The following is a 25354-nucleotide window of genomic DNA, read 5'->3' as shown; positions in this document are numbered from 1 at the left end:
ACTCGTCAAAAGTGATGCGTTGGGATGGCGGCCGTCCCGTCCTACGATGCCAACGCGTCAGTTTTTGAATCTACTTTTCTTACAGACGGCACCTTTGAGCCCAGACGTCCTGGATAAATCTCTCTTTATCATACCCTCAAAATCTGCTCATGTCAATGTTGAGATCCTGAAGGAAACCGGACTCAATTTTTCCAGTGTTCTGATTGGTCAGTGATCGGGCTGTCGGCAGGTTTTGATCTGATCGAGTGTAGGAAGTATTCAGATCCTTTACTTAAGTAAAACCAAAATTCAAAATTAGTAAAAATAAATTGAGATTGTTAAAAAGGAAAAGTAGCAAATCCTCACGTTTCTACGTGAGACAAAGACCTTTGACAGTTAGTAAAGTAGTTTTAAAAGGAGCTTAAAGCAACTACATAACTTTTTCACCTTAAAATAACAGCTTCAAATCATGTTGATGGTTTCTGCACATAACATTGTGATGATGTAATGAGTTTTGTTTCTACATTACATCTGACTAATTGTTACAGACCTGGACTTTGTGTTCACGACAGTGACAGTGGGGGGCGCCAAATCGCACAAAATGCCATTTTTTTTACATAATGTTGCTTTAGTTTATAATAAAGCAACGTATTTCATAAGATCTTCATGTGTTTTGTGTGCAAGTGTTAATAAAAAGTAACTAAAGCTGTCAAATAACTATAGTGGAGTAAAAAAGTACATTTCCCTCTGAGTTGGGGAGCAGAAGTAGAAAGGGGCGTGAGAGAAGAAGACTAGTAAAGTAGAAGTACCTCAAATTTGTATTAAAGATGGCTGCTTCACCCACTGATCTCGCTTCATGATGCAGGCCGAGGAGAAACATCAGCAGATCACGCACGAGGCCAAACAGTCGTACACAAACAAGCACAAACGACACGACCTCTCTGATTAAAATACGCAGCCACCACCGGATCCTTGGCAGGTATTTTATTTCATATATAGACGCTTTCTGTAATCAAATGTGAGTGCAATCAAACAACAGCAATACAAACATTACCAATGCAGTCTGAGAACCAGGAACAGGGTTAAAACAGGGAGTTCACTCACTCTACATAGCGAGCAGCTAGTAACCTCATGGACAACATTAAAAAAAAAAAAAAAAAAAAAATCTTTCCACTGTCAGGACAGTCCGCCGTCATGAGTACTTCCAACCATGATGGTGGGGAGGGAGGTGGGGGAACCTGTTTGGCCCACCGCCCTCCTGCCCTAACCCTCCTCCTCCTACAGGAAGTCCAACCAGTGATACAACAATCCCCCCCCCACCCCCACCCCCTAGACCGAACCCACCACCCCGCCTCCATGAGTCCCAACTTGCACTCGGCTCTTCAGTGAACAAATAAACCTCCCATTTCCCCATCATGATTATCATCGTCATCATCCTAATAGTATCAACGAACAAAAAAAAAAAAAGGAGAAAAAAAAAAAAAATCAAAATCCTTTTCCACTTCTCACACGGCAGGAGCCAATCAGCGTACAGAGGTCCTTCGGGTTCAGTCAGTCTCAACCAATCCGGGTCGACTAGAAAACCACGTAGCTGTACATGTCGAACCAAAGTCCTCATGCAGTGCCCTGCGAAGGTGGCACATCACATACGTGCACAGGTGGAAGTGTTGGGTGGAAGAGGGGGGTGTTTTTATGGATTTTGGTGTGTCGTGTATGTGTGTGTGCGTGTGTGTGTTAGAGAGTGTGTGTGTGTGTGTGTGTGTCTTTTAAGAGGGGAGAAGCAAAGGTGTGTTAGGCAATTATCAGACCCAGGAGCACAAAAAAAAAAAAGTCCAGGAGAAGAAGAATTACATACAAAGTCTTTATCCACCGTCTGTCTTCTCTTGGCCCTCCTTGATAAACACTCACACACACACACACACACACACACACACACAAACTCTCTCTCACACTCACACACGCACGCACACACACACACACAATAGGTCCTCATGTCATTGTGAAGTCAGGTGTTCAATGTCAACATTCAAGAAAAGAAAAGAAAGAAAAAAAACAAACACCTCAATGGTAAAAATCATCTCTACCATCACAATGCTTCAGTTCATAAAATCTTGACATTTCTGAAAAGTGATTTTCGTTTTTTTTTTTCCCTCCAGGTTTTTAAAGCAGTACGCGTGTGTGTGTGTAGTTGTCGTCTTCGTCTTTGTCCCGCTGCTGCAAACACGCACGCACACGCACACACACACACATGCACAACCAACATACGCACACTCACGCACTCCAACACACACCACATGTCCTCTTTTTTTTTAGTGGAGAAAGACATGGCGCAATGGAGAGACAACTCCTCCTCTGGGGCGGACCGCGCCGATCACCAGGAGGAGACGGGGAGGGGGAGGGGGGGGAGAGATCGTTGCCACGGCTACCAGGGGTCTTCCAGCTCACCGGCACTCTGGGTGAGTAAAAAAGGAAAAAGAGATGGAGAGAGGTGTGTTAGCTTTTTTTGTCGTCTCTCCCCAGCACACAGAAGTTAAGATGCTGCTTCCTGATGCCTTTAATAATGTCAAATCTTTCACATTTTGAACCTCACTGCCGTCTATGATCTACTCAAACTGAATGGAGAGACAAGTGAGATTCCCCTGCCCAGCCTTAACACAACCAGAACCCAGACCTCTGATGACTCACCTTGCGGAGAATCACGAGGCCAACTGTCAGACTGAAAAACAGGGGGGGGGGGAGAGAAACGGAGAGAACGGAGTCCCTACAGTCTACGCAGCTCCCCTCTCTCCGCTCGTCGCTGCTGCCGCCAAAGCTCGTGCGACGCAGCGGCGGCAGGCGTTTTATTTTGAGCTTTCAAACTCGAGAGCCACTATTGTTTTAAAGGAGACGACAGATTAAAAATATCTTTGAGCAGCTGAGATGAAATTACGAGTCAGCGGCTAAGGACTAAAAGTTAAAAGAGAGGTGAGGATTTATTTTCTGCTCGAGCTGTTCCCCAAAAACTTCACAGCCTGCACAGAAACACAGCAACACATTAAACACAGGGAATGGCTCCGTATCAAGATTCGACATTTTTACCTCGGGGGCTACGTCAGGGATTTTTCATGACATATTTTGAATAGAGAATGTGTAACTCTTTCTGTTTCGGTACAGGACACAAAAAGACAAAGACAGTGAGAGATACACTTGACACAAATCGTAGCATTATACCTCAAATCATTTTTATTTGTTCATTTGTCATTTTTGACCGTGTGGGACTGATTCGGCCCAACGTAATCACATACAAATACAACTCACACATACACAAACGCACATACATACACACAATGTTTAGCATAACCTCCCCTCTGATAGTTAAGTGCCTTATATTGACATGATAAGTGCAGTGCATGCATTACCAGAGTCACTGGGTGCTGGGCATTATATACTGTAGACTTACAATAACCTCCCTGCGCCTGCTTTCAAAGAAGAAGGAGAAGAAAAAAAAAACACTGCCGGTTCAGTCTGTTTGAATCAGATGTTCACAATAAACTAAGAGTTTCAGACTGGATTTTTCTGAACGGTCATAACCTCCGAGCTATGAAATAAACTCGAAGTGAGCTGTTGTCAAGCAGAAACACATCCTGCCACAGGTTAAAACCGTACTGAACACCTCCGAAATCAATATCTTGGCAACTAATCTTGGCAACTACAGGATGGATGAATATTTGGAAGAAACATTTGTGGACACAATTCTCCATATAACACAGCATGTTAGCATGTTACCATTATAAACGTTGCCATATCGGCAAGCTAAGGTGATAAACACTTTCCACTGAACGTCAATAGTTGTTTACATGCTAATTGTAGCATGTTAACATAATAAACATCACCATATTAGCAAGCTAGCATGACAAACACTTGATATTGACTGTTAGCGTGCCAGCAAGCTAAATACTAAAATGTTACCTGTTTACTGTTAGTATATGAACTTGCAATAGTAGTTAGCATGCTAATTGTTGGCATGCTAACATAATGTCACCATATTAGCAAGCTAACATGATGATTGTTAGCATGGAAACAGGCCAGAAACCAGAATGTTTAATTTTAGCATGTGAACTTGCAGTAATTGTTACCATGTGTGCTAACATGCTAACTGTAGGCATGTTTACATGTTTGATGCGAATGAGTCACGTTCAGCTCTGCACAGCTTCACTTAGCTCAACTGTCCTCCGTCTCACATGTACTTCCTGAGAAAAGCTGCACTAAAACTCTGCGGTGCTTTGGGATGAATGCTAATGGTAGCATGTTACCGATGATGACATTAGAATTCAGCTGAAAACACCTCGTGTTATCACGCTAACGTGACTTAAGAGCATTTAAATCCAGTAGCTGCTAATACGCATGATGGCATTTTACCATGTAAACATTAGCACATTAACATACGAACAGTAGCCATGTTTGGACAGATGAGCGTCTTTACCTAGGATAGCGAAGGAGTGACCCGCCCTACTCTGCCTCTAACTGGTGAGTACTCCCTGCCTTTATTGTTTGGATTGGTCAGTTTTTGGCATGAGGGGTGATGATTGGTTGGTTGGGGTAGGACAAGTCATTCCTTCGCCAGTCCTAAAAAGAAATATCCCATTCAGGACTTCCTACTAGATGATTTTATAGAAGATGCACCAAACCATCCGCTTCCTTTTCTCTCGTAAAATCAAACAAAATACCGTTTGAAAACATTTATAATAAAACTATAAATCTCACATTTGTGACGCTTAACCTCATTGTGGCAGGAAACACTCACTGGTTCTTGATGGTTGATGAGAACTACAGTTGAAAAATGATGTTGTTCCCACAACGGCCACAAGAGACAGCAATGAGCTCCTTCCCCGCTCAAAAACAAACCTCGCCAGGCGACACAAAGGTGAGATTCAGGCTTTATCTCAAACAGCATCTTTTGGTCTCACGAGACAAAGACATCAAGGATGAAGACTAACTGGTTATTTTGGCAAATGTAATCTCCACACCTCCATTACAGTGCAGTGCACAGCCACCTCCCTAAACTTTTCTATGGCACCACCCAGGACTTGTCTCTTTGTGTCAACAGTAGCTGTGATTTGAGCTGACAGACAAACGTTGAGCACGTCACACCTTGTGTTGCACTGCAGAGCAACGAACTGTAAGTCTAAGGCTGTTTATGACCTTTTGTCTGGTGCTGCCATTTTTCTTTTTAAAGGCTTCTCTCCATTTTTCATCCATCCTATACTTTGTTTCCTGACGTGTACTAGTGCTAGCGCGGTTATAGTCTTTTCACTTTCACTTTCGTTATTTTCATTTAAACAAATGTTAATGTTATGGCTGCTTTGGTCATGTTTACTGACACATTTACATCCCAACCAGGAAGTAGTCTTAACCCCTTTGTAGTAACACGTGTGGTGATATGCAACGATTTTAATGAAATGAAGCTCAGACTACAAGTACACACCCACCAACCCACTTACACACATGTGTCCCTCTGCGTTAAACTGCCCCGTTTTTCTGTACCCAGAATGCTTCGAACATCCTAGCATCTCCGAGCATGCCGATAAACGGGCTGACACTCGCCCGCCACCACAAAAACACAACTTTTAGTAGTGATGGTTGGTCTCTCGCTCACTCACACTCATGCAGACACACATACACACAAACATATACACAAAAGAGTGTGTTCTGAGTCTGTAGATGGCCTGGAGACGGTGTGTTGAACACAGCTGCAGTTCAGAGAGGTCTCCTCTCCTTTTGTTGGTGAGTTCGTCCACTGTAAGCAGGAGTGGGGGTGAAGCTGGGGGGGTGATGCTGGAGAGGGGAGGGAGGAGGGGTTCAAGTGGGAAATCAGCCAGAAGCCAATACTGGTATTTATAGGCCATGGAGTGCAAGGTTCATTTCTGCTTCACCAGCCACTTTTGCATGTTATAGTAACTTGTTATTGATTATTTCTCTAGTGTAAACATCAGTCTGCGAGTTGTAAAAGTGGCTGGCAAGTTTGGGGATCCAAGCCAAGGTGGTCAGAGGACAAACACACACAAGAAAGAAAGAGTCCTTATTAGGTGGAAGGTATATATGTGGTTGGGAGACAGAACTTTAATAGACAGAGGGGCCATTTTTACTTCCATTGCGTTATTAAAATATTCATGAATAGCAATGGGAGACTACTGATAGGGAGTGGCCGATGTGTCCATTCGAGTTCTGTGATGAAGGAAAGAGGAGGAGAGGTCATAGCACATCTGACTAGCGCTCTGGGGGCGTATGAATGGGTTGGTTGGTTAATGCGGGCGGGGTGCTCAGTCAGAGGAGGTATCGCACTCAGGGGCGTCTTGGCAGGCCTCCGGCTCTGCAGTGGCGGGTGAGGGCGGGGGCGAGGGGGGAGAGGGAGGGGAGGCGGGCTGCTCCTGGCCGTCGTCATCGTCATCGTAGGTCCTCCTGCCCTCCCCTGCTCCCTCGGCAGCGCTCTCCCCCCGCAGGTGATACGCGGCCAGGGACTCCTCCAGCACCGTGCGGTACTGCCCCCGGTGGTGCAGGCGGAACTGCCGCAGAGCCTCCAGCAGATGAGCCGCCGTGCTGCCACCTCCCTCCTCACTCTCCTCCTCTCCCCCCGCACAGGCCTGAGGTGACACGCCAGGGGTCAGACTCTGCAGGCACGCTCCATGGTCAAACACACACATACACATACATCTACACGGTACTCACATCATTGTCACACAAATATCTACCACACTCTAGCGTGGCGATGTCAGAGACATCCGTGCAACCAGTCCAACAGGCCCATGCAAACACTACCTCTGACCCTGTGACCAACAACCCTTTGTGATATTCGCTGTGTGGTGTAACAGAGAGGGTGGGTGGGGGGGGTTTGGTCAGCACCCACACAGCCCAGAGAAAAGAGCCTGCAAGTCAAGACTCAGCTGATATTAATATGACAAATACACTCATGTGCCCCTCATATACACACCTCCACCGTCACATCCACCCTTCCAGGCTCATCTCTTCGCTAGAATAACACTTGAAGTGAAGTTCCTGTGGCTTTAACAGCTACTGTCTATCTTTAGGATGAAATCTCTTCCTACACTTCATATGAATTTTATATAAACTGAAGCTGGAGTTTGATTTGAGTTTGCACAGCTGTATGTTGATTGCTCCGGAGTGGATTTATATTATCTAGAGCTGTATTCACTCTCAGGTTAATCAGGCTATTCTCAAACAAATCTATATACTATGTTACACATCTGAAAAGCTCATCGTCAGTCTCACAATCACAGTGATATGACTTTTCTGTGAGTTACTTGTGTTTCACTAAAAAACATACAATGACCATGAAAGGAGTCGGTGTGGAGTCTACCATAAAAGTTACTTTAACTTACTTGCTCTGTACGCTTCAGCTATACACTGTTTACCAGCATTGTGATCAATATGTTGCAACTTTTAAAGCATGTTTTTCTTATTTTCACTTGTCTTGGATGTTTGGCCTTCGCCGTGCAGAATTATATATGTGCGGAGTTTGACACTGGAGTTCACACCATACACTCTGAATATTTGTAATGCAGGAGAAGGACGCAATGTTGTTTTGCGAGTCCAAAGCAGTATTTTTTATACATGGCTGAAAACATGTTTTGGGGGGGGGGGATCTTTAAAAATGCAATTTATTGTACATTGTATTGTATTGTAAGGAAAATATTACAGATAGTCGACTGAACAGATTTCAGTTGGAATACTTCACATAAACTAAGATGCTTCTGTGCTATCAAAGAGTAATTGAGGTCGGTTGAGTCGTCTGTAGGTTTTGCTGGACTAAAGAGGGTTATCGGGGTCTTACTGTATATCCTGTTTCAATGAGACGTACAAAATGAAACTGACCGCACAATATGAGATGCGGTCAATAAGCGTTTCACTGAGCTTGCCATCCTGTCCTCAGCCCTCTTTCACTCTCATTCTCACACATACATGCACACCTACACAAAAGAGTGTCCTTGTCTGGGCTGGTGTGTGTTTACGAGGTCATGTTTGGGGAAGGTGAGGGGGGTGGGGGTGTAAGGTTGGACAGGTGAGGGGTTTAGAGAGCGATTGACTCACCCCTTCCTCTTCTCTGTGAGGGTTCAGCTTGTTGTACACCGCCTCGATCACGCTCCGTCTGTAAACACACAAGACAGCACACGGCTCGCTGCTTAGAAAAGAGAACAACTCCCTACTTAATACAGTCTGTACATTCCTCGCAAATGTGTATTGATTATCATTTTAATGGAGCTAGGTAAGCAACTGAGTCGATACTTGAGTAACCGCTGTTTATGCATAAAGAGACTGCAGAATCCCCCGATGAATGTGAATGTTTAGGTGTTTCGAGGAGTGTTATCTGCACTTTTCTGAGGTGTGATACCTTTTACTGTGTAATCTTATTTACGGCAAAGTTCACCCAAAAATGAAAATTCAGTCATTTCTCCTCATTTACATGTTGATGGAAAATCAACTGAAGATTTCTAGTCCGCAGCAAAACAGTGCTAAAGCATTCCCTTAAACAACTGAAGTAGATGGGGACTTGTTTTAAAACATAAAAAAACAACTGAAAACAAACATAAAATGGCTTCATCCAGTGTAATTCACGTCTGTGGAAGCCTCGAGATCGTACATTGACTTGAAAAGACGTTATTTACCCTTTTTAAAGCAAAGAAAATAGCTGCTAAAGCTAAAAGCGCTAGCACACACCCCATCTGAAGTGGGTGCACAAGCTCAACTGCGAGTCGGGGGTGTAAATAACCTTTTCAAATCAATTAATGATCTTGATCTCTCTTGTTGTGAAGCTTCAGAAATGTTTTATGGACTATGAAACTTCACCTGACTTTCCATCGGCATGAGGGTGAGTACATAAAGACTGAATTTTCCAATTTGGGGGACCTTCAAAGAGTCCTTGAAAGCACTCAGTTATTGGTAGGTGAATGGTGAAGTCCAATCATATTTTAACATATTTTCTATGTGTGTAAACATGCAGTTCAACGTTGTTCCAGGCTGTGTATTTACTTGCTGGCCAGGCCTCCTCCAGGTGGAAGGTTGGGGATGTTCTCTGTGGCAATGCTCCTCAGGACAGACACGAGATCAGGGACTCCAGCCTCCCCACAGTTTCCCAGCAGCTCTACAAACAAACGCAAAGAGGACGAAGGGTTTGTGAGAGGTCATGTCGTACACTGAGGTCAAGTTATGGTATACTACACACCGAGATTTAAGAGTTAAACCGCCACCTTTCTCTGAGAAATCCATAGTAGTGGAAAAATCTGATCTGCTTACTATTTGCAGCACCACTGTGTGCAGCTAGACTGATTTCAAATATTTGTACTACCTAAAGAATGTTTATTTTGTCCTGGTTATGTCCACAGAAACTGAGCACAGTATGGGGCCGCTTGTTTCCCTTAACCTTTTTAAAAAACATTTTGGAAAGAGGCAACAGAAAGACGGCTGGGCTCAAAGAACAGTGTCGGCATTTATCTCCCACTGAACAGTTCAATCTTTATAGTAATCTAAGTGTCAAACGCAGCACAATCGGCCAGTGATATTTTGTTCCTCGAGACACTCTCAAACCAACAATGGTCGACTGTCACAACTAAAGCATTTCTTAAACATTACTGAGTCTAATCTTAGATTATTGTAACCGTGTTTGTTATGTTTGTATGTGCACATGTGTTGTGTGTGTGCTGACCCTCAACACGCGTCTCCAGATATTTATCCAACTCCTCCTCTTTCTTCACGGCCTCCTCTGAGATCTTGGGAGATCCGGGGAAACACACCAACACCACGCTCATGTTGTCCCTACTCCCCTGCAGGAAGGAGGACAGGCACAGACAGAACAAACAGAGAGAGAGAAATTAAATCTATGCAATACATGAGGTCGATTTTGTAGTTGTGACACAAAAATAGTTTAAACCATCAACGTGACACTGGTGAGGTCTGTAATTTCTGCTGTTAGAGGTCTCTCAATCAACACCGATGTCATAACAAAAGACACAAGTAGCGTGGGGTCATGGGAGTTGTTGTCTGCATTGTTTAACAACCACCATTGCTGAGGAAAATCTGTCTGACGCAACTCAAAAATGTTCAGTCGATGTAAAGTTTTAAGTTTTATTCATGTTACATTATGTCACGCTGGCCGACTTCCTTCCTCCCTGTCTGACTCTCTCCCAGAAGTTATAGCTACAGGCCGTATCGTTATACCGGCACCAGCTGTGCTTTGTCACTCTCTCCTCTCTCCGACTGCGAGTTGACACACACACGCACACTATTTTTAAAGGCCTAATTTAAAGTGAAGAAACAAATGTTTCCAAAAAAGGAAATGCATTAATATCTTTGATATTTTTCAAGTTTATGTAGTCATAATGTTCCTCATTCTTGTCAAATCTAAAGCAGAGGCGCACAAACTTTTTTCCTGGGAGGTTCAGAACTTTACCTCACATTAAAACAACAAATATTATGTCTTATTTTTAAATTTCATTACACTAGAAACATCCTTCGAGCCAAATAGAGCCGTATGGCGGGCCAACTTCAGCCCAGGCAGAAACGATCTAAGGCAACCGGCCAGCAGTCAGTGTTTTTAACACTGCTTTACAAAAGATGCCAAAAAAAAAAAACCACACGCACATTACAAGCATTGAAGGGTCAACTTAAGCATGCTGCTTTTTATACTCAAAACTTGCCAGTGCAGAGGATTGCAGAAAGTATAGAGGAACTAGGAACTTGTCACGACTCTCCGGTGGACAAACAATATGGAAGTAAACAACACAGGTCTCAAAAGGATAAATATAAAATAAAAAACACAATAAAAATTGGCTTTAAAGATGTCATACGTGGAAGGACATATATTCAACTTTTGTGTACGAACTCAAGGATACAAAAAAATGAGTTTTAGTAAGTAGCGAACATGACATTTTGTGTTTACAGGGCACTGTTATAGTAAACACGTATAAACAACCTTTTCTTGTCCTGTTGCTCAGAATATAAAAGAAGGGTGAGTTACAATATGGACACATCAACAGACAAACTAACAGCTTCTCTCCAATACTGAAAAATGTTGGAAAAACAGCCCGACTGTAACAAGCTGTCACTGTCGAACACTCTCCCGTCTTTTTGAAGTTTATGGACAGTCTTGAATTTATTATCATATAAGAAAGAAAAGCAGCAAATCCTCACAGAAAAACTTAAATCTGCAAATATTTAGCACTTCTCCTTAGAAAAGGCAGATAATCAAAATATTTGCAGACTAGTTTTCTGCTGATTGACTCATCGTTTCACCTCTAAAACACAACCTCTGGCTGGACACTGGGCAGGACACACAGTAAGAGACAAGATAGGGCTCTGGCTTTAAACCAGTGGGTAGTCACCTTGTCATTACCTTGTAAAAGTCGATGTGGTCAGAGTAACTTTCTGTGAGTGTACAGTGTCGCATACATCAGAAAAGACAGCAGCGGCAGAGGAGATTTATGACAGTGTGTGGCTGTTATTTGAGATAACCCATCCAGTAAGTAAAAATAACTAGGCTGCTGTACACTCGCCGGTTCTTGGAGTACTAGCTTAGGGATGCCACGTGGAGGAAATTTTCCCACCAGTTAATAAACTCCGGTGTAGCTGATCACACCAGACTTTATACAGGAAAAGATATTCATTGACGCCGCTCAGTATCTGTAGAGCGCTTACTTGGAGCTCTTTGTGTGTCTGGTCTCTGAGTCCCGCGAGGCTCATCTTGGCAGCCTCACGCTTGTTTTGTGCTCGAAGGTGTGTGTGTAGTAGAGCGACCGATACTATCAGCTGATATTGGCCAATTGCAGATATCAAAACCTTTTTCTTTTTTCTTTTTTTTACAGAACATAATTCAGACAACGATACTTGGGGTATTAAATCTCCAGGGACGTTTACGGTTTCTGAGCACAAATGTCATTTTGGACAATAAAGTAGGTTGGTGTCATTACCACATTTTAAGGGATCACGTGCAGAAATGTGTGTTTATGTGTACATACTGTGTATATAAGAATATCGGCCTATATATTGATATTTGAACTTCTTACTCCCCGATATCTGTATAAACAAAAATCCAGCATCGGCCAATTCTCCTCACTCTCATCATGTGATAAGTAAAATATGACTCCTGTCACTGCTGCAGCTTTCCAGACACTGTCCAACTTGGCATTGAGACATGCTCTGAGCACATTCAAATCAGTATCTGTCATTAAAAGACAGTATGATCCCTTTCACGGTAATCTGTCCCACACACCACAATGGATTTCGACAACAATTTAATTTTAAAGTCATTTTTTGCTTTTGAATTAACGTAGGGCTGCACGATATGGTAATATTCCCGTGAGTCTCGATAATGATAAAAACATAATATTGTAATTAATTGCTCTGCTCTAAATTAAAGTACTAATAGCAGTAAAATTAAAGACAAACTGAAAAGCAGGCAACTATGTGGACACTTTAACTTCTAATGTACATCATGTGTGATATGTAAAGCTTACCTTATGCAGACAGGTGTCCACCACTGAGTTACAGACCTTCTCCAGGTCGTCACACACCAGGAGTCGTGAGCGGACAAACTCACACAGCTCCTCGTTGGACATGACGTCCCAGATTCCATCGCACGCCAGCACCACAAACTCGTCTCCTTCGGTCGCCCGCTCCAACACACACACCTCGGGCTCGGGGCTCACCAGCTGCTCCGTGGGGCCCTTACCATCCACACATTTGTAGTCGTAGTCCCCCAGGGCCCGGGACACAGCCAGGGAGCCATTTACCCTCTGGATCATGACCGAGCCGCCAGCGTTCTGGATGCGCTCCTTTTCACGGGGGTTGCAGGGCTTGTGGTCCTGGGTGGAGAAGCCCACCTTGGTGTCTCGACTCAGCACGGCCCGAGAGTCGCCGCAGTTAATGAAGTAGAGGTGGGTCGGGCTGAGCAACACGCACACGGCTGTTGATCCACTGCGGTCCAGGCCCTGCCGCAGGTCAGAGAAGCTGCGCATGTACTCGTCAATGTTCAGGAAGCCCGAGCGGATGCCATCTTTCACGCCCTCCACGGAGCCGGGTCCTGAACTGAAGTCGGCCCCTCCTGACAAGATGTGTTCCAGCAAGTGGCCGGAGCAGTAGTTGGCCACCCGGGAGCCTGCGTGGCCATCGTAGACAGCAAAGAAGGACCAGTCGGCGAGTCCATGGGGGAGGCCCACCACAGCTGTGTGGGCATCCTCCATCTCCACCCGCCAGCCCTGCATGGAGCTAAGGCCATAGCGCAGTCCATTACCCTCACCGTGGGCGCTATGCTTCTCCGTCTTCGGCTTGTCCAGGAATGCACCCATTGCTGCCTACAGCTGCAGATTAATCAATGGAGGAGAAGAAAGAAACAGAAATTGAATCATTACTCCATCAGCAGCAAGGACAAAAAGATAATCAATTCATCACTAAGACAGCCCCTTTTATCCTAATGCACTACCGTTCCATAAATAAACTGTTTACAGAGTAAGGATCAGAGCTGGAACAATAATCTGACAATATCAGCCTAATGCAGGTTTGTGTATCAGTATCAGCCCCAAAAAATTATGTATTTGTCAGACTGTAGTTTTTGTGTGTGTGTGGTTTTTTGGAGTGAATGAGTCTATGTGTAGTTTTCAAATTTTTAAACTCAGAAATCTCACTCAGGCTCGAAGTAATAACTCAGAGAAGGAAGGAAGTAGGTAAACATTGTCATCATGCTGTTGTTTAGGGATGGGTATCGACGACTGGTACTAAATCGGTACTGGACGAGCTCAGTACCAAATATTGATAAGATCCTGGACAGACTGAGCTGCTATCAGTTATAATTGTTTAATGTTAATGCATTATAACATACTGTAGCAGACATTTTCAAAATCTCCCATAATGGTGAAGAAGCTGCCAAGTACATTTGACTTTGCGTAACTCTGAGGTAACATTCTGTGGTGTTGCGTCACGGCTGACGGGGCAAAATATTCAGAAGTGTAGACTCACTTTACTAAACTGAATGATAACGCAGTGAAAAGCAAGCATCGTTGCGTGTTAAGTGGGTAACACCAGCAAGCTCGTGAAATACTTACAAATACAACATTGTATAGATCTGAAGCTGAGCAGCGCGTTTGACTGCAAGTGTTTCCCACACATAGACTTTACCCGGGAGGGCCAACCGGGTCAATTAACCACCGCCCAATCAATTTGACGACCCATTTTAACTAGTTGACAATCTGCCCTCACTCCTCCCATCTACTTACATTACACATGCTGTGCAGAAAAACAAAGAGAGAGAGAGAGATGTTCTCTGGCATTACACCCCTCCTATAAATGCACTCTCCCATTTAATGCAGGCCTACTTATGCTGTTGTTTCGTACGAGATGTAAGTGCACCTAATGGGCCAAACTAAAAATGCGACTCAGCCAAATCAAGTAAAAGGTAACACTCGTTATCGCTACATAAATAGCTCTGCAGATATTAACTTGTGACACAGTTAGCATTGGTTTTAAGCTTTACTAATTTCTGTTCCTAAATAATCCCATGGACGTCAGTCAGGCAGCCACAGCCTCGTCAGTGGATAGCAGAAGTCAGCATTTGTTGACCAGACATGTGTAGCAGTTGCTGCAAAAATAACTGTTGAATCATTTGTTCACGTCACGTCTTTAAGTTATGGAGAGTACTAGCAATAAGAGTATCAGTAATCAGTATCTTTAAGCAGTATTAGTAGCAATATCTGCATCAAGAAAATCGATTTAGTATGTTTTCATTATCGACATGAATTAAAGTAATAAACAATCGAGACAATTGACTTATTTTAGGTTTAAGTGGTTGTTGCCCGTCATGACTCACAGGTCGTCTTTCAATTCAATGTGTAAAACGTCACAAATGAGACTGAAGTAAACCCGACTACGTTTGTCAGGTCTACAAAAGATGACATAATATTATATTGTCTACAGTCATACCCGCAGTACTATGAATCGCTGCGTAAATCATCAGTTTTTGGTGTCAGTAGTTCAGTAGGCTGCTTCATACGGTGATTACAGAGTGCTTTTAATTACTCGATGGATGGTGAGAGCCAGAGATCCTGACAGCAAGACAAAGATAGCAGAGGAAGGAGGCACAGAGTCGAGGATTACGCTGCAGCTGTAAAGCGTCTGTGAGCACACAGAGTCTCTTTCACTCTCAACACAAGGTAACTAATACCATTAGTTAACTTGTTGGCAGAACACAGAGAGTGACATTCGTGAGTCAGCAGGGCCTGAAATGTTCGCAAGAGCTGAATGGGGATGGACTCTGCCTTTGAGGGTTAGTTTTGGTCTTCTAAACTCCCATTAAACATCCATTCTGAGTGAGCGTGAACCACAATCAAAGGCTGGAGATGAATGACGATGCAGTCAAACAGCGTCTTTGGTTTGTTAGTGGGCATTCGCGGGGAAAACAGTCTGTGTTAAAACAAATTTAAAGAGCTGTGTTGGTTCGGGTACTGGTGAGACAATAAACCACAATGCAGGAACTCCAGTTTGAGTAACAGATCCTTGAGTTTGAAGGCTTGTTGGTCAGATGCCAAAACACTTATGAGGAGGCATTTTACTGCTCTGGACAGTTATCACAGCTTCGGCCAACCCAGTGCCTTGCCAGATGACGTGCTATCTAAAGTCAAACTGACTGCTAACTGAGTCCATTACAGACACTGGGAGTCTGAGATAGCATGCTACAAGCTAACAGAGCTAATGGAGGTGGCCAGGAATTGCCGTTTCATTGCCTTATAATTCACGCTGCTCGGTGAACATTTAAAGAGGGATAAAGAGGAGGGAAACCTTTCCGAAGATAGAAACATACATAGGAAATCACGATCCGAAGTGACATCTTTGCCAGACTCCAAGTAGGCTTTGAATTTCTACATTTCCACCATTGAAACTATACTATATTAAAGTTTTTTGGCACAAGCTCCTGATCCGCCATTTTGCTATAATTTCCACTGTATCTTTACAATACGTCACCCAAGGAAGAGCTACATGAAGTAATACATCCAATCAGTGTGACCATCTAGTTGACTACAACACTCTGTTGGTATGTTCAGGTAGCACAGATCTGCTTGTCAATGACTCCTAAGTCATTGATAAGACCTGGACTTGGCAGCACCGCTCCGCCTCGCTTCCAATTTTGCCCAGTGGCCACTTGTGGTACTGCAGCCATTAAACCCCCTGGTATTTGTCCTTACTCCGCCTGATTCTTAGAAATTAAAAAGGCACTAAAACTTGAAGGAGTCATGTTTTAATGTTAATAAATCATATTATTTTGGTCATTACGGCAGATATTTATGTTTGGAATTTAGTAACAGCTATACCTGAAGACACTATCCGCACCTCGTGGTCCTCACACCGGCCACGGTCTTCAAATAGTCAACCGCCTTACGCCATATCTCTGGCATTTCTGACCTGCGCTATACTTTCCCATCACACCAATCAATTCTGACCTGAATGTCAGCAACTGCTCCAGTATGGAGCTACTTACAGTATGTATTGCTTGGATGGTGTAGCACTCATGAGATCTTGAAATCGATAAAAATCAAAAGCGCCTCGAGCGCGTCTCTCTCTCTCTTTTTTTTTTTAACACATTGATTTCTCGCTCTGCGTTACCTCCCACATGAGCGCCCAAAAAAGGCTGGTACATGCAAGGAGTGACTACAGCTGGTTTCAGAGGAACGTGTGCGAGTGTGTGTGTGTGTGAATATGTTTGCGTCGGCTCTGCGCATGTGTGCAGTGTCACAGTCTATGTGCGAGAAAAAGACGCTCTATAAATACACCGGGACGGTTTAGATTTCATGTCCAGGGTGGGGCAGTGGGCCACGCCATTCACATTTCTATTGCTTTACTGCTGCATGACTGTATCAACAGAATTCCCTCGATCGGGCTCTCGCCACCGGCTACCGCCGCTCAGAAGTAGCCCATGTGTTCATGTATGGTAAGAAAGCGTGTCCACGTATGAGTGTGTGTGAGAGAAAGAGAAATCTGTTATGTTCACCGGCAGTGATTCTCGCTAAAAATAAAACAAACACACTGCCATTGCCTAGCAACCACCCACCCTGCAGGGCAAACATCCAGGCTGAGCTTCATTCAGCGACATCCCCCTCTCTATGTCTTTCTCTCACTCTCTGTAAAAGACACACACTCACACACACTCAGCTGCCTGGTAGAGAGAGGAAAGGGGAGTTGCATCATCCATCCATTAAAAACAGTCGCAGCAGCCAGACCCTGAAAGGAGACATGCAGACTGCAAGAACACATGCAGATACTATGAGATTTCTCTGGCTCACAATGGTAACAAACAGACATCTGGCAAAAACACACACTCTCTCTCTCTCTCACACACACACACACACGCGTGCACGCAGAGGCAACCCCAGAAAATATCTCCATTGAGACATCACAGGAGCTCTCAACCACTTAACCCCCTCAAAACTGCTGTCACCCGTGCTGTAACCGCAGGTCGAAACCAACACCCCCTCATGCTAAGACGCACATGTCTGCCAAAAACCACTGGCTACGAAGAGGGAAGTGGAAGGTCGGGGATTACATAATGCTGCAGAGAGCCTGAGTGCTGCTCTGAGAGCAGGCACACTCGCACAAAACAGTTAATGCTATCCTGGAAGCGATGTTAACACAGCTTCCAGCACTATCCCTGTGTACACACCAATACACCCTTTAGCTCCAAGCCCGACTCTCCAAACGCTGTGATAATTGAGGAGACAACAGTTTGGGATGTTATTTATTTATGCTATTGACTTGATAACAGTTTGATGGTTAGAGCATCTGCAACAAATGTTTGTTTTTGTTTTTAAGGCACTTCCTAGTCCGACTCTCCGGATGTAGATTGTTGGTATAAGCCTGCCATTGGTCAACTATTTCAGACCGCATCTCCTCCCCTTCCACTATCAGGGTGTTAGTGTCAACAACAACAACCTAGAAGCTAGCAAACTTCACATTGAAAATGGAAAATGGTCCAAACGTAAACAAGCTAGAAGTTGTTATCCTCTCTTTTGCGGGAAACCAGCCATTTTTTGCCAGGGCTCGCCTCCCTACGTGCACCCAAGGCGATTGTGATTGTATTTCTTTTAACCAAACAAGCCAGAGCTTTCTTTTTGTTTTTTTATTGCAACCAAACCTTTGTTGAGTGCTGGCACAGTGCAGCGGAGATAGCTCTGGCTAAGTGAGACCAGGAAGGTCCAGACCGTTAAGTTAACAACCAATTATCAGATTTTGGCGAGTATTAAAAATTGGCTTGGTGTTGCTTTCATGAGCAACTGTTGCCATGGCTGGGAAAACAACTGAGCCAAATGAAGAGATGCTATGGTGCACACTAAAGTGGCCAACAATACCAAGCTGACATCTTAAACAAAGTTATGGACAGCGGTTTACAGGCAGCATCTGACTGCTTAATGACGACATCCTTTTTCAACCATGATAACGAGTTGCTTGTTGTCCACAACAAAGCTTAGTGACCCCGGTTGTTTAAAGCTGTATGGAGCTATTTTGTCTTTTACCTAAAACAATATCCCATCTACCTCAGGTGTTTAGGAGACTGCTGTAAGACTGTTTTGCTGTGAAGCTCCAGAAATGTTTTGTAGACTGCAGAAACTTCACCCGACTTTCCATCGGCATGAGGTTGAGTAGAGAATGACTGCATTTTCATTTTTGGGTGAACTTATCCTTTAATGTTAAGTTTCCTGTATATATTGTGACATTAAAGCAGAGACTTGAGAAAATGATAGCAGGACTAACTGCAGATGATAATTTAGTTAACGTGTATTCTTGCAAACAGCCAGGCAGCCTGGCCAGCCTGCTGCTTCCTGCTAATAATACATTAGCTAGGTCAGGCAGACACAGTGTTTAAAAAATCTTGACTGCAACAACAATTTGTCTCGGCTTAATTAAACTCAGCCTCCCCTTGGTTTCTTAGGTAATTAAACTTTCCTCTGTCTGAACACTTTGCCGTGCATTATCGCTTATTTAACCACTAAACTGTCATTATGCGGACAAATTGTGATCTCAATATCTGTAGGCTTACTAAACTTATGCCAACTGTCCGCAGGCTAATGCAGCTTCATAGATTCATTCTCTATCGTATACCTGCGTATAACACCGTAATGTCTGTACAAGGTATTTCCGAAGTTGCAATTAACATCAAAAGCTTATGGTTTATTTCTATGATGACAATCATGCCCAGTTTCCCCATCACACCACTGAAAACAATCCCAAATCTACCCGCATTTGGCAGTTGACAGGTGTTAATTTCTGACCCAGGTTGCAACGCTATGAGATTTTCACAGTACGTTAACCATCAAAAAGGACGTAGGACATGAGTCTGAACCACTGGCTGAACCTGCGCCTCCTAAAAGTCTAAAAGTCAAAAGTCTTGACTCACAGAGATTCACGTAGTTCTTGTCAACTTGCTAGCTCAACATGGATGGGGCCTTAAAATGACCAAAAGAGTAGTAAGTATCAACACAAGATCCAAGATACTAGAGTTCACCTCATCCTATGATAGACAACTGGCGAACAATGCTACGTTAATTTAAGTATCCATAGGATTATCGCATTTAAACTTTGCTGAGGTTTTTTCCTCGTTGGTCCAGTCCATGTGACGGATGACTGATGACCACCTGATAAATACAACACGATCATGAGGTATTTCCACATTTTTACGAGGTGAGGAGGACCACAAGACATCACCATTAAATCAGCCAACCCAGAGTGGATTGAAGGACAGTGAGTGAGGACCACACCGGGTCACATTTCACAGCCACATTTGGAAAAGCCTCTGCAACGGGACAACCTCGTCCGAACTCGCCACACGTTCCAATAACGTCCATTCACACACCTGAAATATTTAAATCTTTCTTTTAACCTCAACCGCTGAAATCATTTCAACCTTTTTTACAATCAAACTGTGACCTGGCCTTGCCTCTGTTTTAACATTTCTTTTATTACACACAGAACAAAAGGTGCACAGATCCAACATGCAGCACTTCAACACACTTTATTGACCCTCCATTTCTTCATCTCTCCTTTGAGCACTCATCTGCTGCACAGTGCTTCCAAGGTCGGACATACAACTCCTGCATCACACCAGTCAATGGAAATCACTCAAGTCTCATGCATTATTTTCCTTTGATAGTCAATAATAAACTTTTCACTTCATGACTGTTAGATGGCAGCAGATTCTCTACAACAGCGCTCGTGCATGAACGGCAACACCTGACACGTTTATTGTGTTTTCAAATGTAAGACAAACACGTGGAGACCAACAACCTTCACTCCAACCACTAATTACAATATGATGAAACTCTCATTATCAATAAATCTGTCATTTATTGTGGTTCATCAATTCATTTTGTCTATGAAATTGTGCTAAAATGCAGGAGTGAACGATATATATCGAGCCAAACATGTATCCTATAATGGGATTTTTATATCATCGGCTGTTTATCGGTATCTGTGAAATTATAGCTAATGAATAGAAACAATAATACGAAGCCAAACCCCACCATCTATACTATCCAATACAGTCGGAGCACCTTTACAGTTGGTTTGTGATCCACCAATAAACACAAAGACATTTTTTTTTTACAGACAAAAATGAAAAATTATCGGTTATTTTACCAGCAACGGCTGAAAAAAATCAATATTGTACATTAGTAGTAAAATGCGAATGAAAAGGTCCAAGCTGACATCTTCAAATGTCTTGTTTTGCCCGACCAAAACTGTCCGAAACAAAACTTCTGAACAAAGATATTCGTTTTTCAAATATTGGATTGATTGGATCGATTTTCCGAATTGTTGTCCGTCGCTCGACAAACCGACTAACTGACTGATTCCTCACAGAGGTTCAGTGTTCTCCATTCAAGAAGCAACAAGACTCAACTACACTCCTGGCAGCAGTTTTCTATAATCTTCTTAAAAACCAGCATCACCTTCCTTCACAAGTGACTTACAAACTAAAACAAAGATTATCTGGGTTACTGAGATACTATCAATACGCAGAGCCGAGCCTGTAACTCATCACAAAGTATTAAAAGCATTGATGATGGTGATTCTGTGTGTAGCAGAGGCAAAAAGGGTGAGTGAAGATTTTGGCTTCTCCATCAAATCACTCAAATCACCGATTTTCTTTAAAAAATATTGAATCATTATTAAATTATCTATTCATATAGATTCTGAATATTTGAAACAGTTTCGATACTCATTTTTGGCAGTATCAATACTCCTCCCACTCGTCTGGCTTTGGTCAGAAGTGAATTCATTTAGATGCGGTTGTGCTTAAAACAAAGTACAGAAATGTATATTATTTTTATCTTTTAATGAATGTTAAACATTTCTATGCCTTAATTGTTGAATCAATTCTGCCCCAAGGTATCGAACATCAATCTTTTTTTTAAAAGGACAGAAAATACAGTAACTATGTATCAGGTCTGCAACTAGCGATACGTTTCATTCACGATTGATTGACCAATTATCTTCTCGATTAAGTGTTTGGCCTACAAAATAGCGACTAGAAAAAAAAGTCTACCCTCTAAGAAAACATATCTAAATCCGTTGGATCGGGACCTTTTAGGGGTCCGCACCATATTGTACTCACTCATAGATACCAGTCACCTAAATATGCCGGATTTTTTTCATCAACATCTATGAACTCTTCCCTGAGGAATTAACTAAAATGTCAAAACATGCCCCGTCCCGCAAGGTTAAAGACCGTGCGGAAAAATGCCCGGATGCATCTCTTTACCTGGATCCGCACCAAAAGTTAATGGGTTTCTATTCTGGGCCGAGACTCATGCTGCATCCAAGTTTCGTGGAAATCCATTCAGTAGTTTTTGTGTAATCCTGCTGACAAACCTCGTCAGTGGAGGTAATTAACTGATCATCAAAGTAGTTGCAGATCGACTGTCTAATTGACCCCATTTTCAAGGTGTTTATGAAAACGCAAATGGACATTTTTTCCAATGAGTATAAAAACATGACCCTAGTATAGAGGGAGAACACTTGATATCATTGCACCAACTTTAAAAGCAAATATTAGCCCTATATGTTATATTTAAATGGATTTTTTGTCAATTAAATCCGCATAAAAAACATAAAGGAGTTCATAATACAGGACATAAATACAGGGCTCAGGTCCGAGTGAATAACCTAAGTAAGCTGAAGAGAAAAGTGCAGTCAAACTAAAGTGATTTTAACCCGTTTGAATTCTTTCCCATTACAGAAGATCAATGTGCGCTCCTATAGTTTTTTTCTAAAATAAGCTCGTTGACTGTCTCAATCTCCCACTGACACTGCGTTTCATCTGCTCCTCAGCCTTTACACAGCGACTGCTGATTCAGATAAGATTATCAGCTATTGAACTCCTCCCGTATCTGGCTCGCTGGGCACAAGCCCAACACCCAGTGATGTCATATACTGGTCACCTGTGCACCTTATCGCAATCTGATATACTGGAGAAGGTGAGCAGGGCGGCTGCAGGGCTACATTTCAACTCTGCACAATACAAAACTGATGATGAAATGTTATCATAAGCCGAGGCTTAGATGACAAATCTCTGCAATATAGGAGGGCAATTTAGACTGGCGCAATCACCTGAGAACATATAAAACTCACATACTGTAAGGGTAATAAAAAGAGATAGCAAAGATGGCCTGCTCACACCCTTTGCCCTCTTCACATGGGAATTATAGGAGCTTCACCTTAACATAAAATCCAACAAAACATTTTCTTTGCCACGTCACAGGAGACTCTTGTTTGAAATGAGTCAAACTAGGAATATTTCTGTTTCAGACAACCGAGAACTCAAACATTTCCGACTTCCGGCGAGAAAATGGTACAATCGAACGCCAATCAAAGTCAGAAATCTTACTTGTAAACTCGAGCCGAAATGATCTACCCCGACTTCACGAGGGAGCAGTTGTCTGACGTCACAACAGTGGCAGCACCCATGGGGAGGGGTTAGGGTGTATTTGCAGATGACAGTATTTGTATTAGGCTGATGAATGTAATATTAATATACGTTTCCTGGTATAAAAGTACTGTAAAATAAAATATATAATCACTTGTGTCGTTTATCCTCCTCTATTTTGTGTACATTCGCACGGAGGACGCACTGCCAAGGGTTCAATTGTGTGTTCACTTGCCAAAGAGACGTCACTTTGTTACGGTCAGCCAACGTTTTGTTAATTTTTGGCATCGAACACCTTGAACACTTGGAGGTCGGCAGGTGGAAAATTTCAACCAGGAAATTTTGACCTCGTCATAACTGAATGAAAACATGCAGAAATGCCTACTGCAATATTGGCACAAAAAAATAAATACTTGAGATGATTGATAGGTTTGATTCCTGAGTGATTTACTGAACTGATCACAGCAGACACGTTGCAAGAGAGTCTAAAATGAATGAATGAAGAGAACAGGACACAATGTTCAAAAAGTTAGCAGCAGGAGTCAGCGCCTCGCTGCTGACTGCTCTCAAAACATGAAAGAAATGGCTCACAGAGCACAAATTCAAAGACCACTTTTACCAATTCATTATCATTATTTATCAAGTTATGGCCGATCACGTGTGCTAATGGCCTGGGCAGCTGTATATCTAAAGTGAAGCACATGTTTCTGGTCAAGGCAGCACCGTCTGTGCCTACAGACCTTCCTCTCTCTCTCTTATAGAAAGCAATATATTGACTATATAATGAAGAAATAAACATACCGCCACATAGCAGCTGACACTGCTGTGACATCAATCAATTGAGGCATGAAGCATGAACTTTAGACTTGTACAGCTGTCATCGTACTCCAGTTAACAACCAAAAACAACTGAATAAAGCAGTTTAAACTGCAACATTAAGAGCTAATGATCTAGTATTTAGCTTGTGTTTAAACATGTTGTTATTATAGTTTGCTTCAGTTATTTGACAGTCCTTCGGCTCCACAACACCTACCGCACATTATCCCTAAAAAGTAGTGTTACAGAGCCATTTCTATCAGTAAATGTGACACTTTTGAGGTGAATAATGAGCTGTAGAGAGTCGGGGAAGTGTTGGGAGGAGCAGTGCTGCCTGCCGCAGTGAAACATGACTGGTTATAAACGCCTCACCGGCTTAACATTAAGCGTTATCTTCTGAGATTATATTTCATGTGTGCTGACTTGATTTCCCGGGCTTAAACAAAGATACTGGTTGTAACAACGAGGGCTGGTGGTTGTAATTACCCTCTGAGGTCACTCAGCACAACATACAGTATCTACTCAGCTGGCACTGCGAGCATTTTTGTTTGTGACACATGTTGACGGCTAATTCATTAATATCCACACATACTGAAGCTGTGCACTGAAATTAATAAGACAAGGCCGGTTTGTTTTGTTTAAATGCAATGTTGTGTCGTTAGAAATACCATTACAGCGCCAAGCTAACATCACAAAGCTAACCATTTTGACACCCATATGACAGAGTCCGCTAAGCTGTCATTAGCTAGTTACAGCTAGTATAGCCTATACCGTACTAGATTAGCTCGCTTGGGACCAGACTAAGTACTGGAGCCCGACGTGTCGTTTCACAGTTAACACTGGTGTTACTTTGAATTTGCTTCATTCAGAATTGGCTCGCCGTCGCTGGCGGTAGCCAAGTTTGAAACTTCAGATGATGGATCGGGTTTTATTCTGGCAACGGTCCGTTTGTACGCTGACGTTATTGCACAGCACGATTTATGTTGCATGGGACCGACTGGCTGTTTTTTGGAAATGCGTTTCTGTGTTAAATACCAATCCACTGACCACATGCTGAACTCCATTCCACTTAGCACTGGTCCCCCCACGGAAAGGCCTAGCTTGCTAGTGGTGTGTTGATATGCGCTAGCTAACGTTAGCTGGCATGCTAACGTTAACTTAACAGTTAGCTGTCGGTGGAGCCAACGCATTTCCCCAGCTTGTCAAACTCAAGCTAATGACGTTAGCGCACATACTAGCATGCTACTTACGTTTTCCTGCTGCTGCGAATGTAGATCCAATGTTGATTATCTGCTGGATTTCTGCCTTTGTGTGAAGATATGTCGGTAACCTAGCTATCTACGGAGCTAACGTTCGCTAGCTAGCTATGTTATGTTTCCTTATTTGACAAAAATAATCGAGATTGGCCTCAGAAGAGCGGCGATAATTCCTTTCTCGGTGGTTCCCTGCTTGGACAGCGTTGATTTTTACGCATGTTTGACGCCAGTTCTGTCTCTCACATTAAATTAAGACAATTCCGATCGCTCCAAAACACATATGGACACTGAGAATTGGTTATATTATACAACACTGACAAATCTAGCACTTTCTTCAATTGAAAGGCCAGAGCTA

At 43.0% G+C, this 25354-nt stretch overlaps 1 protein-coding gene across 2 annotated transcripts; it reads right to left on the bottom strand.

Annotated features, from left to right (window-relative positions):
* Positions 1 to 1326: 1326 nt before the first annotated feature.
* On the bottom strand, positions 1327 to 25354 carry ppm1bb (protein phosphatase, Mg2+/Mn2+ dependent, 1Bb). 2 transcript variants are annotated; one of them, XM_073489528.1, is made up of 6 exons: positions 24994 to 25354; positions 12483 to 13325; positions 9677 to 9794; positions 9004 to 9115; positions 8065 to 8122; positions 1327 to 2431 (listed from the first exon to the last, which is right to left on the bottom strand). In XM_073489528.1, the coding sequence occupies exons 2-6, from the start codon at positions 13311 to 13313 to the stop codon at positions 2402 to 2404; spliced, it is 1149 nt and encodes a 382-aa protein (XP_073345629.1). In that variant the 5' UTR covers positions 13314 to 13325; positions 24994 to 25354; the 3' UTR covers positions 1327 to 2401. The 2 variants fall into 2 exon arrangements, with proteins under 2 accessions (XP_073345629.1, XP_073345628.1); XM_073489527.1 differs by lacking the exon at positions 1327 to 2431 and adding an exon at positions 3179 to 6599.

The sequence above is a fragment of the Pagrus major genome, chromosome 20 (genome assembly GCF_040436345.1).
Source record: "Pagrus major chromosome 20, Pma_NU_1.0".
NCBI lineage: Eukaryota > Metazoa > Chordata > Actinopteri > Spariformes > Sparidae > Pagrus > Pagrus major.
The sequence above is the reverse complement of the archived record's forward strand: the minus strand, read 5'-3'. Positions and strand labels throughout refer to the sequence as shown.